At 38.1% G+C, this 16625-nt stretch overlaps 1 protein-coding gene across 5 annotated transcripts in view; it reads right to left on the bottom strand.

The window, feature by feature from the left end:
* Nucleotides 1-15717, bottom strand: part of nbeal1 (neurobeachin-like 1) — a 47000-nt gene extending 31283 nt beyond the window's left edge. For 4 of the 5 annotated variants that reach the window (XM_057337526.1, XM_057337528.1, XM_057337523.1 and 1 more), the window contains exons 1-7: nt 15457-15717; nt 14626-14963; nt 7694-7785; nt 5777-5938; nt 2722-2803; nt 2399-2526; nt 98-180 (exon numbers count right to left, since the gene is read on the bottom strand). In XM_057337526.1, the coding sequence (XP_057193509.1) occupies nt 98-180; nt 2399-2526; nt 2722-2803; nt 5777-5938; nt 7694-7785; nt 14626-14676 (598 nt within the window). In that variant the 5' untranslated portion in view covers nt 14677-14963; nt 15457-15717. The remainder of the gene's footprint in view (nt 1-97; nt 181-2398; nt 2527-2721; nt 2804-5776; nt 5939-7693; nt 7786-14625; nt 14964-15456) is intronic. The other variant, XM_057337525.1, reaches the window with a different exon arrangement.
* Between the last annotated feature and the right edge of the window lie 908 nt (nt 15718-16625).

Here is a 16625-nt window from a genome sequence, read left to right as displayed (position 1 = left end):
ATTATCAGAAGATCTAATCCGTAAACAAACAAACAACACCGCCTACAGAATGAAACAGTGTTCAGAGAGAGATAGAGAGACGGAGAGAGAGACTTACGGTAAAAGAAGGGCACAAACTCTACTGTAAGCGATGCTGCTTTGAATTTCTGTCTGCTTCTTTCTACAGTGCTGAGCTGTTGTCTGTAAGAGCAAACAAAGAGATCCATTACTAAACACATCATGTAAATGTCACATCATACAGTCATGGATCATCTGTAAAAACAGCAGCTATGCAGCATTAGATACAGGCAAATGACTAACGCAAAAAGATATTATAATATCATGGTCTTTATTTAACATTATACCATGGTCTGTTTGAATACTCGATTCTGATTGGCTGGCAGGTGTGCATTAAGTAAGGGATAATGTACAGGCAGCCTGTTGTTATTGCAGAAATAAGCCCTGACTGTGTGATCTGTATCACACTGAAATGGCTTATTTCGCAATAACAGCCGGCTGCTTATTACACGGTTATTTGTCACATGAGAAAAAAATTTGACTTGAAATGTGAATTTGAAATATTTTATTGGCTCATTTTTACCGAATGCAGACCTTCCGCGAGGAAAAGCCGTTTACTTTCGGTTTTAAGGTAAGAAACGACGTTCAAATGTCATGAAGAGGCAATTTGGTTTAATCATTTGTAAGTATAATGTCATATATGTTATTAAAAGACATATTTATATTTCATTTGTCAAAAAAAACCTGTCAAAATGATTTGCTGCGTCCTGGTTACCATGTGTTATTGGTTTTGAGAGGTAGTTATCTGAGAATAACCAACCTGCAAATGTCACTACTGGCCAATCAGAATCAAGCATTCCAACGAGCCGTGTAATATGTAAGGGATAATGTACAGGCAGCCAGTTGTTATCACAGAAATAAGCCCCAACAGTGTGATCAGGACCCTACGCGGTTTTGAATCACACTGAAGGGGCTTATTTCTGCGATAACAGCCGGCTGCCTGTACATTATCCCTTACTTAATGCATGGACAGCCATGGACTATCCCTTACTTATGTTTTTATGAAAATATGAATTATAATAAAGGCATCACGACAAATATTACAAAATACATTTCTACACTTGGTTAATTTAAATGAAAATAAATAGGCACAAAAATCACAAAAAATGATCTTAGTCCAAATCTTGTCATTTATAATAAAGATTCATCAAACCAGATTTTTGATCAAATGTGCATATCGCAATGGTTTCCCATAATGAATAATTTTTTATTCTTCAAAAAGTTATGTATAAGTTTTAGGTCAATGCTGATAGTGGTATGGGAATGATGATCAACGATCAAAAAGAATCTGAAACATGTATGTCGGTATTAACCATTTTCATTTTCTAATAATATTTTAATACAGCTCAAACTCATTTTACGTAAATCATTATTAATATTAATATATTTCTTATAAATCAAATATAATTTTTCATAATTATTATATATTAAGATTCTAGATAACAGATTCAATAGAGGAAAAAAAACACTACAATATGTGCTTTATTTTTCAGGTTTTGGTGGCTTTAAAATATTAACACAGAAGTAACATTAACTGCCCTCAAATAACCTCTCAAGCGCACAAACACCCGCACATTAAATAGATAGAAAATCTCTTTTCAGAACTTGCAGAACCAGTCAACATATTTACAGGTCAAACACAGCTGTGTGTCTCACTGTAAGTTTACAGAATATACAGTCCATACAGGTCAGATTACTGAACAACAGAAAACTATATATGGTTGTGTGTTTTGAGTTTGATTATGTACCATGACATGAAACACACATGCACATCCTTTAAGTAGCCTGTGATTTCTTCAAGTAGACAACATGAAACCACGTTCCTAATGCATTAACTTCACAAAATAACGTAAAATATGACTTGACTCTACTCACTGGGATTATCTATTTAAAATATAAATGATTAATAATTGATTTTTAACCAGATATGAATTGCATCTTTAAAAAAAACTTAACTTTGATTTAATAATAAACAACAAGCTATGTAAACCAGTTTAACCTGTGGATTATCAAACTTGGAATGAACTGTTCGGAGCACCAGAAGAAAAACATTTCTGAGTCAATAATGAGTTTGCACAGAGATTAAGGCCATTCTGCAGCACTGTGAGTTTTACCCTCATCAACCCTCAAGAACGACTGGTATTTAATGCGTCACACGCGTGTGATATACAAACATGCAATGCATTTTTTTGTCACTGATAGAAAAAAACTTGCCATCACAGGACTGCAGATAAACAAAAGGGTGAAAGTCCATGTAAGAGCATCACGTGTTAGAAAAGAGAAAATGCTGGCAGTGTATCAGAGGCTCAGCTGTGAGATTTGTATTGGCGGCATTTCTCACCCGTGAATGCGATGCCTCCAGTTGTGATAGGGATCGTACAGACTCTCGCAGAAGGCCAAAGCGTGACGGACAAACTCCTCGGCTTGCGTCTGGTCTACCAGCTCTTTCTCTTTAGTCTTACTCTTCAGCTAAAGACAGAAGGAGATGTTCATTTAATTGATTTGGCATGGATTTACTGCATACAGTTGAGATACAAATACTGGCAATACAAATCCAGTTATTCAGCATGTCACTAAGGCACAATATGCTTTCACATGAAACTCAATGCCAGAGAAAGAATTCAAGAAAGGGAACAAGGAAAGGAAAGAAAAGAAATAGCAGACCTGTTGGATGTAGAGCGTTGTCATGGTGACGATGTGGTTGATGTAGGAACAGGCACCGATCTCCTCCACGTTTGACAGGTTCCTGCCAGACACATTACACAGCTGTCAGTCTAGTGTGTGTGTGTGTGTGTGTGTGTGTGTGTGTGTGTGTGTGTGTGTGTGTGTGTGTGTTTTGGCAAGACTGGACTGACTGCCGTGTGACAGCATTAGTTCTAGCTGTCAGAGATCCAGTGCCACGAATATGATAATAACTCACACACTGATGCTACAGTGCTCGTGTATGTGTAAATAAACCATGTCCATATTTTACTGCAAACAGATTTCCAAGTGAAATATAATATTATTTGCTATTATAAATAAATATTATCTATTATTACACAAAAGGACACAAAAGTTAGCCATGCTTTCTAACTAAATTCAGAACATCTTTAAAAGGAAAAAAGTTGAATAATAAAACTAAATATATCTTAAGTCCACACAAAGATACCAAAACATCTGAGTGCGTGTTTGGGGGGGTAGCAGCTGTCTGATGAGCGAACACTCAGAGAACTCTTAAAGGATCTCTTGAAAGTGGAAACCTCTCTCAAACCCACGACAGCAGCTGCACACAGAACTCATGAAACATTGAGCAGTGATACAGTGTCTGGTTTCTACTGTTACTGAGAGAAAAATCGACTTCAAATTTCCGTAACTGGCAACACTGAAGTCAAACAATTGATAACTGACATATTGCCCCGGCCGTGACCTGTACCACAAACCATATTCTATCCTGTACACTGCTCAACTGAACTAAAGAAATAGTTCACCTAAAGATTCTGTCATTATTTACTCACCCTTTTGTCATATTAAACCTGTGTGACTTTCTTTCTTCTGCAAAACACAAAAGAAAATGTTTTGAAGAATGTTGTTAACCAAAAACCGTTGGTGCCCATTGACTTCTATTGTGTGGACACAAAATCAGCACAAGTCAATGGCGACCGACGGTTTTCTGTTTCCCAACATTCTTCAAAATGTCTTCTTTTGTTGTTCTGCAGAAGAAAGAAATGACAAAGTGGGGGGGGGGTACATTTTTGGGTGAACTATCCCTTAACTAACAGTAGCAACATTTTTTTTCAGTAGCATGACTGTAGAACAGAACGAACTGTTTAGCTTTCCAGTGACAAGCAGTTGTGTAACTTGACTTTCTGTGTGAATGTGCGAACTGATGAAACGATCACACACAATCTCATTCTAGACACAGTGGCTGTCTTTGAATGTCTCAGAATTAAAGTCATTCTCATTGGCCCTCAAGTCGGATCAAATCAATTTATTTAAGCAAATCAGTGTCTTTTTATTTGAATCAACCATCAGTGTTTCCAGAAAAAGGAACATGAATCTGGTATTGCATGTCTGGTAATGTATAGACCACTTTGAAAGATGTAAACAAAGCTGGTCCAACGCCGATCCAGAACAACTTCCCGTTTCAGTTTTTTAATGCTACACAAACGTTTTTTACTAGAATCAAAATGTTGAACGAATATTTTTAAGATTTAACTATAGACCGTTTCAAAGCAACAATATAAACAAACGTTACTGCGCATTCACGTGTTGTGGGCCAAAATTAACTTCCGGTACACATCCGCAAATAATAAAGTCCCTGCAGAATATTTCTGATAACAAGCAAAAGAAATAACAAGTAAATGACATTAGCTAGCGAGTTAAAAGTATGTCTAGACAGTATTATTTTGCGTTTCCAGTAGAAGAACCGTTGCTTGGCTAAACTTAAAGGAGTCATATGACGCGGCTAAAACAAATTTTATTGTTTGTTTTAGATGTAATGCAATGTGTGTATACACGATTTAAGGTTCAAAAACGCTGCATTTTCCACATACCATGCATGTTTGTATCTCCTCTTTGACCCGCCTCTCTGAAACGCGCAGATTTTTAACAAAGCTCATCGCTCTGAAAAGCGAGGTGTGCTATGATTGGCCAGTTAAACAGTGCGTAGTGATTAGTCGAATACTGCAAGCGTGTGACGGAAATGTAACGCCTCTTACCATATTTGGAACATCAGGTTCCAAAGCAATTGTACTGACAGGTACGCCCACCTTACTTGCATATAAATTTGGGCGGTCTTAGTCAAATCATACCACGAACTGACGTAGATTTGTGGGGGTGTGGTTACACAAGGCGTCAAAGACACAGAAAAACACATATTCGCGCCATATGACCCCTTTAAATGCGACAGTTATACGACCCATTTAACAATTAAACAAATTTAACAAATTGTTTATTTAATACGATTATTATACAATAAAATATGAATTAATATGAATAAAATATAAATAGTTATATTATTAGCCACTAGCCATACCGATTAACAAACACAGACCGGAAGATAACTTCGAGCCAGGCGCGTGCGTTTGATGAAACTATTTTATTATTACCATTTCTTAAATATTAAATGTATAAAGAACTGAAGTGGACCAGTGTTTACATCTTGCGAAGTGGTGTATACATTTATTTGTATAGGCACATACCACTACTATTCAGTGAAAATAATGCTGATTATCTGTATTTTATGTATATTTCAAGTTTAAAGTCATCATTCTAATTAACCATTCTAATGTTCTTGTGCCTGATAAATACAGATGAGACGGAAAATTACTCGATAATTTTTCCATATTATAAAAAGTATAATATATTATATAATATATATAATAGTTTTACTAATAATATTGTAGTATGTGAGGGTTTAACAAATAATATTGTAGTAAAACCATAATTACAACAAATCTCCTGTTATAGACTGATTCATCGGACGCGCGTGCCTGGACTGCAGTTAAATTCCAGTCTGTGTTTGTTGATCGGTCTGGCTAATGACTAATAATCTTTATTATTAATTTAAAAAAAAAAACTAACTTAGCTCTGTATACTGTGGTAGGTTTTGTGAGACCAGTTTTATTGCACTTATGCTTTTTGTTGTCCTAAAACTGTCTATAGAATGATTTAATAGAACGGGCAGACAGCTCTGTCTCTCAACAGACGAGTGACGTGGGGACAAGTGATATCTGACCTGCAGATGACGATGAGGAACTTGAGCAGCAGTAGAGCCAGCGTCTGCTGCTCGGCCTCCAGACCCTCGGATGCTTTCTGCACACACTGCAGCAGCTGCAGACGCAAGACCTGCAGGATGTTATCAGGGAGCAGTGACAAGACAGGGGGCGTGTCCTCCAACCTGCAGTGCACGTGACACACACTGTCACATACAACAAACCGTATATATATATATATATATATATAACACATATCAGTCTTTAACATGAAAAGAACGTTATACACAAATAAATAAAGTAGTTTACACACTGAAAATACTCCTGTTATTGAAAAAAAGGAGTTCCTACTTCTGTGAGGCATCTTCATGCTCAAAGGGGTCATATAATAAAACAAAATGTTCAAAATTGAAAGCGTCCTATAGCTTTTAATTTAAACTATTAGGCGGATGACATTACAGTTCGCCAGACATGACATAACTCCTGTGACTAAAAATAGCACGAGGCAAACACGGTTTGTTCTCACATGTGTCATAACTGAAAGTGGCACGCGAGATCAAAAATCCGGATTGAAGAGTGAGATTGAAGTGGAGGAGCAGAAGTTCAATCACAAATCTATCACATGGCTTCGGTGGGATATAGTTTCTAGTGTTCATCAAACTTTATATACTGTACATATCCATCCTTATTGCACAGATCACGGGGAAACTATTTATCGGAGTTAAAAGGCGATTGTAGAATGAACAGTAGCAGGTTGAGCAGTACAGTGTGTTTTTCTCAGCACAACAAAGCGAGAGAGAAATGTGTTGGTCTTAAGGGATGTGAGGACCCGTCTGGCTTCTGGGACTGGAATGAATGTGTTTTGTGTGTGAAAACGGCACAGCTGTGAAGAGAAAGAGCAAAGATGGATCTCTCTCTCTGTTCCTGGCTCTCCTCTCACACTACATTACGTAATATCGTCTGACAGACTAAGCACTTCATGATCACATGACTTCAGCTGGGAGAGAGAGAGTGATTTGCTCAGGCAACACACTACATCACAGCCACATAAATCCTTCAGCGCGCACACACGTTCAGATTATCTCTCTGTATATCTCTCTCGTCTTGCATCAGAACGTGACCTTCGCAGCGGGACATTAACTACAGCTCATCTCACACAGACACACACAAGCACACAATTTGTAGATATAAAAATCGGATATTTTTGGTCCGTGTTTGTCTCAATCTTGATTTAAGTACACAGCAGGTCTTTGCAATGCGTTTTGAAAAATGTGTAGACCTCTTTGGATGACGTAACCAATGCTGGTTGAGCGCTGGTCCAGAAGCACTTCCTGTTTTCATTACACAAACCTTTGAACAAAATACAACCAACATAATATTTCTAACCAATTTAAAACGTTAAACAAATATCTTTGAGATTTTATTATATACGTTTAATAATTATATAGAAAAACAGGAAGTGCTTCTGGACCAGTGTTCTATAAACATTTATTTAGTTTCTGGTTATCGCATTTGAAGAGGATAACTAATTAACTGCATTAGATGGTTTTTTATTTGTTCAGCACGATTTTGACACAGGGAACGATGCTTGGCATGGCAGACCATTACTTCCTGTCTAAGTGGGCATGTCTCCCTGTCTGAATGGGCGGACCTTGAATAAGATGAAGGGTTGTCATAAGAATAATGAGTTTGCTGTAGCAGTTTCTCAACAAGGGGCCTCAACAAACTTCCAAGTGGGGCTCAAGATGACTTCCGGGGGGGCTCAAAATGCTTGATAACAAATAACTAAAATCATGTTCATTTTAACCAACAAATATACATCTTTCTAGTTATGCCAAACTTTGAACTATTTCAATGGGTAAAAAATTGTGAGCTTTCAAATATTGTTGAACATCGCTTTCATACATGTTCACCTGTACATCGAGAGTTTATGGCCTTACCTGGTGGCCGGTTTCTCGAAGTCCACATCCAGACATCTCTCATAGGATCCGATGAAGACCTCCAGCCAGAGCTTCAGGTAGTCTGGATCCTTCTACAGGTTTTAGAAAACCGAGACAAAGAAAGCGAAAAACATTAACCATGGAGAGAATTATTCACAGTGATGTCATCTATTGAAAGGCATGATTCACTTATCTAAGGTGTGTTGAAATGTTTGAGCCGAGTAGGCTGACTGTGTCAGATAATAACAATTACATGACACCTGACAAACAGGCAGGTCCGCATACCGACAGGAACTGCGAGACATTCCAGCATACCAGAAAGAGGTGATCTTGTCCGAGAAAGAAATGCTAACAAGCAAACCCTTTCACCGGGATTATTATGCTCGAGATTCCAGAAACATTCCTGAATTAAACATCCAACTCTGTTGAGTCGGCGTGCGAGTGTGTGTTCTGCATGTGTGTGTTTATGAAGACAGAATGCGTGTTGCGTGTGACATGCGACGTGGCTAGAGAGCAACCCGACTGAAAGCGACCATTTGTGTGGTCAATGTTTAAGATGCGTTACTGGCACGCCACGAATAAAAAAAACTCGAGCAGGAAATCGTGCTTTAAAATTCCTCTCAATGAGATCATCGGAGCACAGTTAGCGTGTCCACGTCCAAAAACAACTTGTGATAAACTGATCATTGGGACATGAGAATGAGAACCACACGACGCCAAAATGCGCTTTCGTTTTCGACCAATCGCAAAAGAGCACATTAAACATAACTTGTGTCTTTGTGTTTGGGTGCAAATGAAAAGCCCCATTCATTCAGCAACACACAGATGTCTACTGAGGTCTGGATTTGGCCGGAGAGGGCACACCCTGTTTATTTAGAGCTCAGAACGGGCACCGCCTCGCCCTGATGCCCTCACCAGCTGTGAGGGTGTGAGGTGATTTAAACTTTTATCTACTCATGCCTCAAAGCTCACAATTAAACCATCAGGGCTGATTTCTAAAGAGACGCACAATGACCTCAAGTAGATTTTTGCTTCATGCCGTACTGCACACCCGAGCCCGGGGATCCATTTTTCTATCCAGCATGCTTGGATGAGTATTGCATGATCATACAGTGACCTGACCTGACTTGACTGACTAGACTGTGTCATGTTAAACCCGTGTAGTGAATAGATCAATTCGACTTTACCCGTCAGCATGAAATACAATTTGGGATTTGCAAACTATGAAAGTGGGAAGCACCCATAGAAAACATTTAAAATATGGGGGAAAAAAATCACGTTTAATAATAGCTCAACATATTTTCAATCGTGGTTTAAACCGGCCCTTACAGAAAAGACACATGAATTTCACATGTTTTTTACGTTTTTCGCATGTGATCACATGTATACAACATGTGTTTAACATGTGCAAAAAACACGTGTGATCACATGTGAAATGTGTGTTTTCGGAACATTTTGGTGTGAATTCCATGTGAATTCCCACGTGAAACCCATGGGATAACACGTAAAAACCCATGGGATGACATGTGCAACATGTGGTGACGTGAAGAACATGTGATCACATGTGGAGACATGTCGCATATGTTATCCCATGGGTTTTTACATGTTATCCCATGGGTTTCACGTGGGAATTCACATGGAATTCACACCAAAATGTTCCAAAAACACACATTTCACATGTGATCACACGTGTTTTTTGCACATGTGAATTTCGTGTGTCTTTTCTGTAAGGGGGTGACAGCTGGCTTTCGCACGTCCTACCGTGTGTTTAATAGGTCTATAACATGTTTGTGTTTCAGATGCCAAACATTATAATCCCTCACACCATGAAGTCAAGCTCCCATGCGGTGATGAGAGGGAGTATTTGTACGATATCGCAAGCCTGCCTAGTGACTACACATTTAAATCTCTCGCATTAATACATTTTTCGGTCTCTCTGTATTTACACCCCATGAGCCACTATCTAGGGTTTCTAAATTTCTCACACTGTTTTTAATATCCTTCCGTCCTCATCGTTTGCTTGCACTCATGCATTTATTCCGTACGCGTATATGACCTGCCATCCCACCTGGGCGAGCAAACCTTTAGGGCAGAGAAATGAAAACAAATCACTGGAGACGAAGCAAGATTTATGCAGCTAGCAGTGTCATGGTCTACAGCAGGTTTTTTAACCGGATCCCAGGGGGGCCGCCAGAAGATTCTAGGGGTCCCCTGAAAATCTCAGAGAAATAAAAAGACAAAGCAAAAACTTTAAAAGTGTACTGAGCATTATTACAGTTTTATTTAGAAGTGTTTATATTTATCTCATGTTTATCTCTTCTTTCTAGCTACATGCAAACTTTTCAGAATTGTACATTTTTTATCTTTATAGTGAGTTTTTCTCACTATAGTTTCCTTTTTATCACTCACTGGGCTTTGTAAAGTAGTCTTTGCAATGATGTAAAATAAATTGCTACAGTAGAAATAAATTAGAATTGAAACTTTTTTCTGTTCAGATTTATACATCCAACATTGCTCTTATTTTAGCCAATTATGTTGTCTTTACAATATCACACTTATTATTTATTTGAACAGCTTAAATGTTTCTTTATACAACAAAAATATATAGAGATGAATATGTATTTTAGGAAGGGGGTACTCACAAAAAATCATCATATTTGGGGGTGCCGCGCAGCGTAAAGTTTGAAAACCCCTGGTCTACAGTGCAGAACATACAGTATATTGTCCCACCTTACTTGCGTATACATTTGGGCGGTCTTAGTCAAATCATACCACGAACTGATGTAGATTTGTGGGGGGGTTACACGAGGCGTTTCAGGCAGGTCTGGGTGAGCACTCGCTTTTAGATAGAATGCATCTTTTCCGACTCTTTAATTTTTGCAATTTTACGTGTCTAATAAATGCACGGGCAACTTATAACACACCGAAGACACAGAAAAACATGTATTTGCGCCATATGACTGCCATATGAACGTGTCCCCATAGAGCTCTGCAATCTTGGGTGACTGCGGGAAGGGAAAAGTGAACTATTCCTTTAAGGCAAAAAATATTCCACTTATAGGCTTCAGATGGGTTGGGGGTGTCTGATTCATAATCATGAAATCCTACAGCTTTACTACATCCTACTAAATGCTTTTGTTCATTCAAGGGTTACATCTAAATGCAACCGATCATGAAGCATTCCTTACAGTATTTCTATCTGAAAGAAACAAAAAAAGTATGACTTTCCCTGTGCTTTCTAAAGCAGGTCTATTTGATGAGTACTACATGCGTGTATAAATAGTGCAGAGCCCTTAAAAGCCTCCTAAAGCCACCGCTTAAGTACGAGCCCGGATAAGTATAGGTCTAAACTGGGTCAAAGGTCACCACGCAAGCAGTTTCATCCCATTCACAAAACAACAGTTGTGGTGTCACTGCAGATGAATGTGTGTACAGTGAGTCTATCATCTCAGGGGTGTCCAAAGTCAGTCCTGGAGGGCCGGTGTCCTGCAAAGTTTAGCTTCAACCCTAATCAAACACACCTGAACAGCTAATCAAGGTCTCACAAAGCAGACTAGAAACTTCCAAACAGGTGTGTTGAGCCAAGATGGAGCTAAACTCTGCAGGACAGTGACCCTCCAGGACCGACATTGGACACCTACACAGATGAGGCGTTTGTGTGTTTATAGGGCCACGACTGTAACCAGGAAACACGCTGCTAAGCTTTTGTTAAACAGCTCGTGCAAACAGATCATATAAAAGGAAAACATTGTTAAAGCCTCGTTCGGTCTGTCCATCCTATAATTGTTTTCACATTTCCCCAACAGCTTTCATTTATTCACACATCTGCCAGCTAGACATGTCCCCATCTGGCATTCATGTCATTTAGGCAGCAAAGATGGTCGGTTTTTCCATATTAAAACGACATTTTTAGAAAAACTGCCAGCATGGATCATTGAGATTCTAGCCACATTTAAATAGTCATTGTTTTTATAAAGATATCAGATGATTTTAACATTTACAGGCAATACAGTAAACTGTCAATGTGGTTCTGCGACCACCAGCAAAAATTGTGTGGTAATCTAATTTCAAAACTTTCGCCAAAAATGTATTTCCCCTTTTTTCTAAACATGAAATTTTAATGGATTGAACCGTCCAGCAGTTTTTGTGATACCTTGAATAATGCAGGGTTTTTTTTTTTAACTGAATGAAAATTCTGTCATCATTTATTCACCCTCTTGTAATTCCAAACCTGTATGACTTTTTTTCTTTCTTCTGCAAAACACAAAAGTAGATATTTTAAAGAAAGTTAGCCATTCACTTCTATTGTATGGACACAAAACCAATGCAAGTCAATGGGTGCCGCCGTTGTTCGGTTACCAACATTCTTCAAAATATCTTCTTTTCTTTTCTGCAGAAGAGAGAAAGCCATACAGGTTTGAAATGACAAGAGGATGACAGGATTTTAATTTTGGGGTGACCTATCCCTTTAAGTGACCATACTTTGGGGTTTTAGCAGGCAGATAATAAGTTATTAAAGTCATATTGCGAATCAAAATATCATGGGGTGAGACGTGGGATAAGATACAAGGGATCAGATTTACGTAGCTGGCCTTGTGAGAAACCACCAAGCATTCACTCAGACCACCCTAGCAACTCCTTAGCAACAGCTTGTCAATGCACTGAAAACCACAAGGAACACCTAGCAACCCCCAAGGACCGCCCAGGTAATCATCCATGCCTCACAAATTTTGTGGTGGTGACTTTTGACATGCAAGCTCACACATTTTCTCTCCAGACTTTAATTGAATAACCTGTTAAAAGGGCCTTTATAATGGCAACACAGGCAAGCTATTCATAACACTAAACTCACAGCATACAGGGCTTCTGTTTTCAGGCAAAAATATGTGATACAAGTCTGCAAACAGTCTCAAACCCTTGACTGACATATTGCCCACACATAACCTACAGTCTTGTGTTGGCAACACACCTCCACCCTGATTCTCGACCTGACAAAGCAAAGGACCCCACTCCTACTGAACCAAACAAAAACACAAAAGATACCGATGAGCTAGAAACGGAGGTGAACAGAAGTCAAATATGTATTTGCATTTCATTACACAGGAAGTTCAACAGGAAAATGTCAGAATCATGTACGAGGGCTCTCAGTAGGAACCAAAGAATAACATCCCAAATATTTATATTCCACAGGATTGGTTTAGATTTTTGACCTCCCTTTGCGGCATTGATCTCTACATTTTATAAACACGCAGATAGACATTTAATCTGTTTAGTAAGAGAAAAGGAAAGGCAGGCTACACTTGATTTTCTTTTTGAAGTAGATAGGTCACCAATTAAAAACAGGCGGCATTAGCTCACGCTGCATCAACAAGATCACATGCAGGCTGGTTAATGTATGAAAGCAGAAACTATAAACAAAAGCAAAGGTCATTCCAGCAGCTCGGCCCTTAGTTGAAGCTAAACCACACTTGACTTGTGAGTGTCGCCCTATGACGGAAATGATGTCACGGACTAGCTGGTGGTTTCAACAAACCAGTTTAAAGTGATAAAATGAAAAATCTGTCATCATTTACTCACCCTCTTGTCATTTCAAATCTGTATGACTTTCTTTCTTCTACAGAACACAAAAGAAGATATTCTGAAGAACGTCGGCACTCACTGACTTGCATTGGTTTTGAGTCCAAACAATAGAAGTGAATGGGTGCCGGCGCTGTTCGGTTACCAACTTTCTTCAGAATATCTTCTTTTGTGTTCTGGATAAAAGAAAGTCACACAGGTTTGAATTGACAAGAGGGTGAGTAAATGATGACAGAATTTTTATTTTTGGATGAACTATGCCTTTAAGACTGTGGTCTCGCTCTGAGCATCCGAGCTGTAACCTTCTGCATGATCCACCAATCAGAAGCACAAATTACTCATTCAAATGTCCAGTTCTTAATCTTGTGCATTTAAGGTTATGCATTTGGATATACATACTGCACATCAGATGTTTTATTCAAATGACCGGATGAATAAAGCATTTTAAGTGCCGTGACCCTGTCGTGGCCATGAGGACGGAGTCCACAATCTAATCTATATTCATAAAACAGGCCTAAAGATGTTGCTTACAGTAGAAATCTTTCGACAAGTCTCTAGAAGTACACTATAAACTTGCGATAGTGTTTAACCGGTTGCAACCAATAATGTTTTATTACATTTCTGAAGGCTAATAATTATTGAGAATATTATTGCGTTTAGTGACCAGAACTAATACTAAAACATCACAGTGTGATGATCACTGTTAGCTCAATAACAGCTACTGTACAATATGGCAACAGGCAGGCGACACAAAATAATGTTGATGCTACAATACGAATGAGGTTCTCATTGTGACAACTTACCCCACGTTTAGCTTAATGGGGCATGGTATAACAGATGTGATAACAAAAAGTGGAAGTTTTATGCCACTCGGAGTAAAAAGAAAGAATTCTACTGTAGTTAAAACACAATTCGCCCGTTTCCTCTATAGTAAAATTTAGTATTCATATTTAATATTTACATTTAGTATTATAGTATGCATGAAAGTACCCTGCTTTTACCATCCATTTTAATCAATGTATCCCAGTACCATGACTATCCTTCTTGTAAGTGCTGAATTATGTCAAGCTATCTTGGGTTGATTTTCTTCACTTAAACTTAACCATGTGACATGACATTCACAACCACTTAAACTCAATGAATCTCTATAGCATGTGTACATGACTGCCTATCTTACATAGAACACCGTGTACCAGGAGACCCAACCAGTCACGTGCACTACAAAATATCAAAATAAAGCCACAGAATATATTCTAGATGCTAGTTTATTTAATCACTGATGTGCATGACATAATGCAGGACGACCACATCCATGCATCACATGCTCTGTGCACACGTCTGCATGCACTGTTTACCTTATTGCAGTACAGCATCCAAACCTCATACAGCCTCTCGGTCGATGCCATTCCGCACTGCAAGCCGTGAGCATGTAGGCAGCAATATTCCAGTAAACGATACAGTTAATATCCCAGATGGCTCATGGTGTCAACATCCGGCCAGAAGGAGTTTGTCCAAATGCCACATTCATTCGTGGACGACAGATCCAGCCCGAGTGTGTTAATTCCCATGTCGAGTCATTCCCCGTGAAATCACATCCGTCGTGTGAATGATCCAAATCCCATGTGATCTGAGTGTTTCCTGCAGTTTTCCACTGGCAGCTTTTTGATCTTGAAAATATTCCTCCAAGCCCTGTCTACAGACACATCAGAGAGGTGAAAACGGTCCTGAATTTAGATACTGACAGTAAAGGCACAGTGCATGACTTGAGATAAGGAAAAACAATATTGCCAAATCAAACATCAGACCAACTCGACACGTTTACAAATACAAAGCCAAACTGATCACATTCCTGACGTCCGAATCTCAAGTTACACGAACTATATGACAAACTCGAGCACTTGACATTTTCACATTACATTATTTCTGTGAATTTATTCATTTGGAACCTTTGAACTTAAAGAACAGGTTAATCATTTGGTGTGAATGGTGTTGTAAGCTATAACAGCTATACCGTAGCTTCTAACTTTACTGTAAATAAAATATAGATTGGAGATCCACATTTTCGTTTGCGAAAGCCTTTAAGATAAACATTTATGCTATAAAGTCAATTCAAAAGAACAATACAAGACAACAGCATATGCACGGATAACAATAAATCATTTTAATGCATTCGTTTCTTAACTCACCTGACTGAACAAAAGCAGCTCGTCGAAACTCGGTCCTGACCCGAAGCTTGATCCAGGAATGTTGTTGCATGAGCTGAAAGCGCAGATGTCAAACAAGCCAAACTGGCTTTCAACTCATTCTCTAACCAGATCAGCCTGACAGCCCAGATACATATGACGATTATCATCGGACTAGACTCCGACAGCACAGTATCAGACCGCTTTACTATGTGTGTGCGTATTTACGGGCTGCAGTGCGTGTTATTTTTACGCTTCCTATATATTTTACGACAGTCCGCGCTCCTTTCCGTTGCCTATGTGGAGCCCGTGTGAGTGGGCGTAGTCGAAACTGTCGAAATGACCAATGATGTTGTGGTGAAGTCTTGGCAAAATGAATATGGATTTATTATTCAGCCGTTGTCAAGAGATCGTATTTTCACCAAAACGTGCACACTAGCAACATACGGAGTCAAAAGATGAAACAAAACAACATTTTACCGTTATATATATATATATATATATATATATACAGTTTGAAACTCCGTTAATAATTGTCAATGTTTTCATAATTCAAAGTCATATGTGATTTTATAATTCTGCACACAAATACACGTTTTGTTCAAATAAAACATTTCAAGATCTTCTTAAATTTTGCTCAATAAATATATGTAATTAATGACAGCCCTCTACTGGCTAAAGAACAAAAACACAGAAAAGTACCCTTAAAATAAAAAAAAGTTTAAACCTTTAAAAATTTCAAACCAAAAATCACATTTTTATTTCTTACTATGAATGAAACAGCTTCTGTTTAATAAGATGTTTGCTGTTAAAATTCTTTTTTTGTAACACCATGAAAATGTCTCAGATTGAATTTCTGCACATAATACTATACCTTCCATTTTAGAGATACTAAAATGAGAAAGCAACTGATCAAGATTTGACTGTTAAAACAATTCCATCAATAAACATTATTCACTGCCAATGTTTGCATTCTACAAACTTTAATGAGTGAAATTAAAAAATATATATATTCAAATGTGAATTAAATAAATTAAAAATATAAATTAAGTTACATAAATATAATCTTTAAAACATATCATAGTATTAATCATCAATTAATAAGAGCACTTCAGTAAAATGACAATATTTTGAATTGATATATTTTATGTACATTTTACTCATTCTTTTTT

The sequence above is a fragment of the Triplophysa rosa genome, linkage group LG7 (assembly GCF_024868665.1).
Source record: "Triplophysa rosa linkage group LG7, Trosa_1v2, whole genome shotgun sequence".
NCBI classification, from domain to species: Eukaryota; Metazoa; Chordata; class Actinopteri; order Cypriniformes; family Nemacheilidae; genus Triplophysa; species Triplophysa rosa.
Note: the sequence above shows the minus strand (reverse complement) of the source record. Positions and strands in the feature narration are given on the sequence as shown.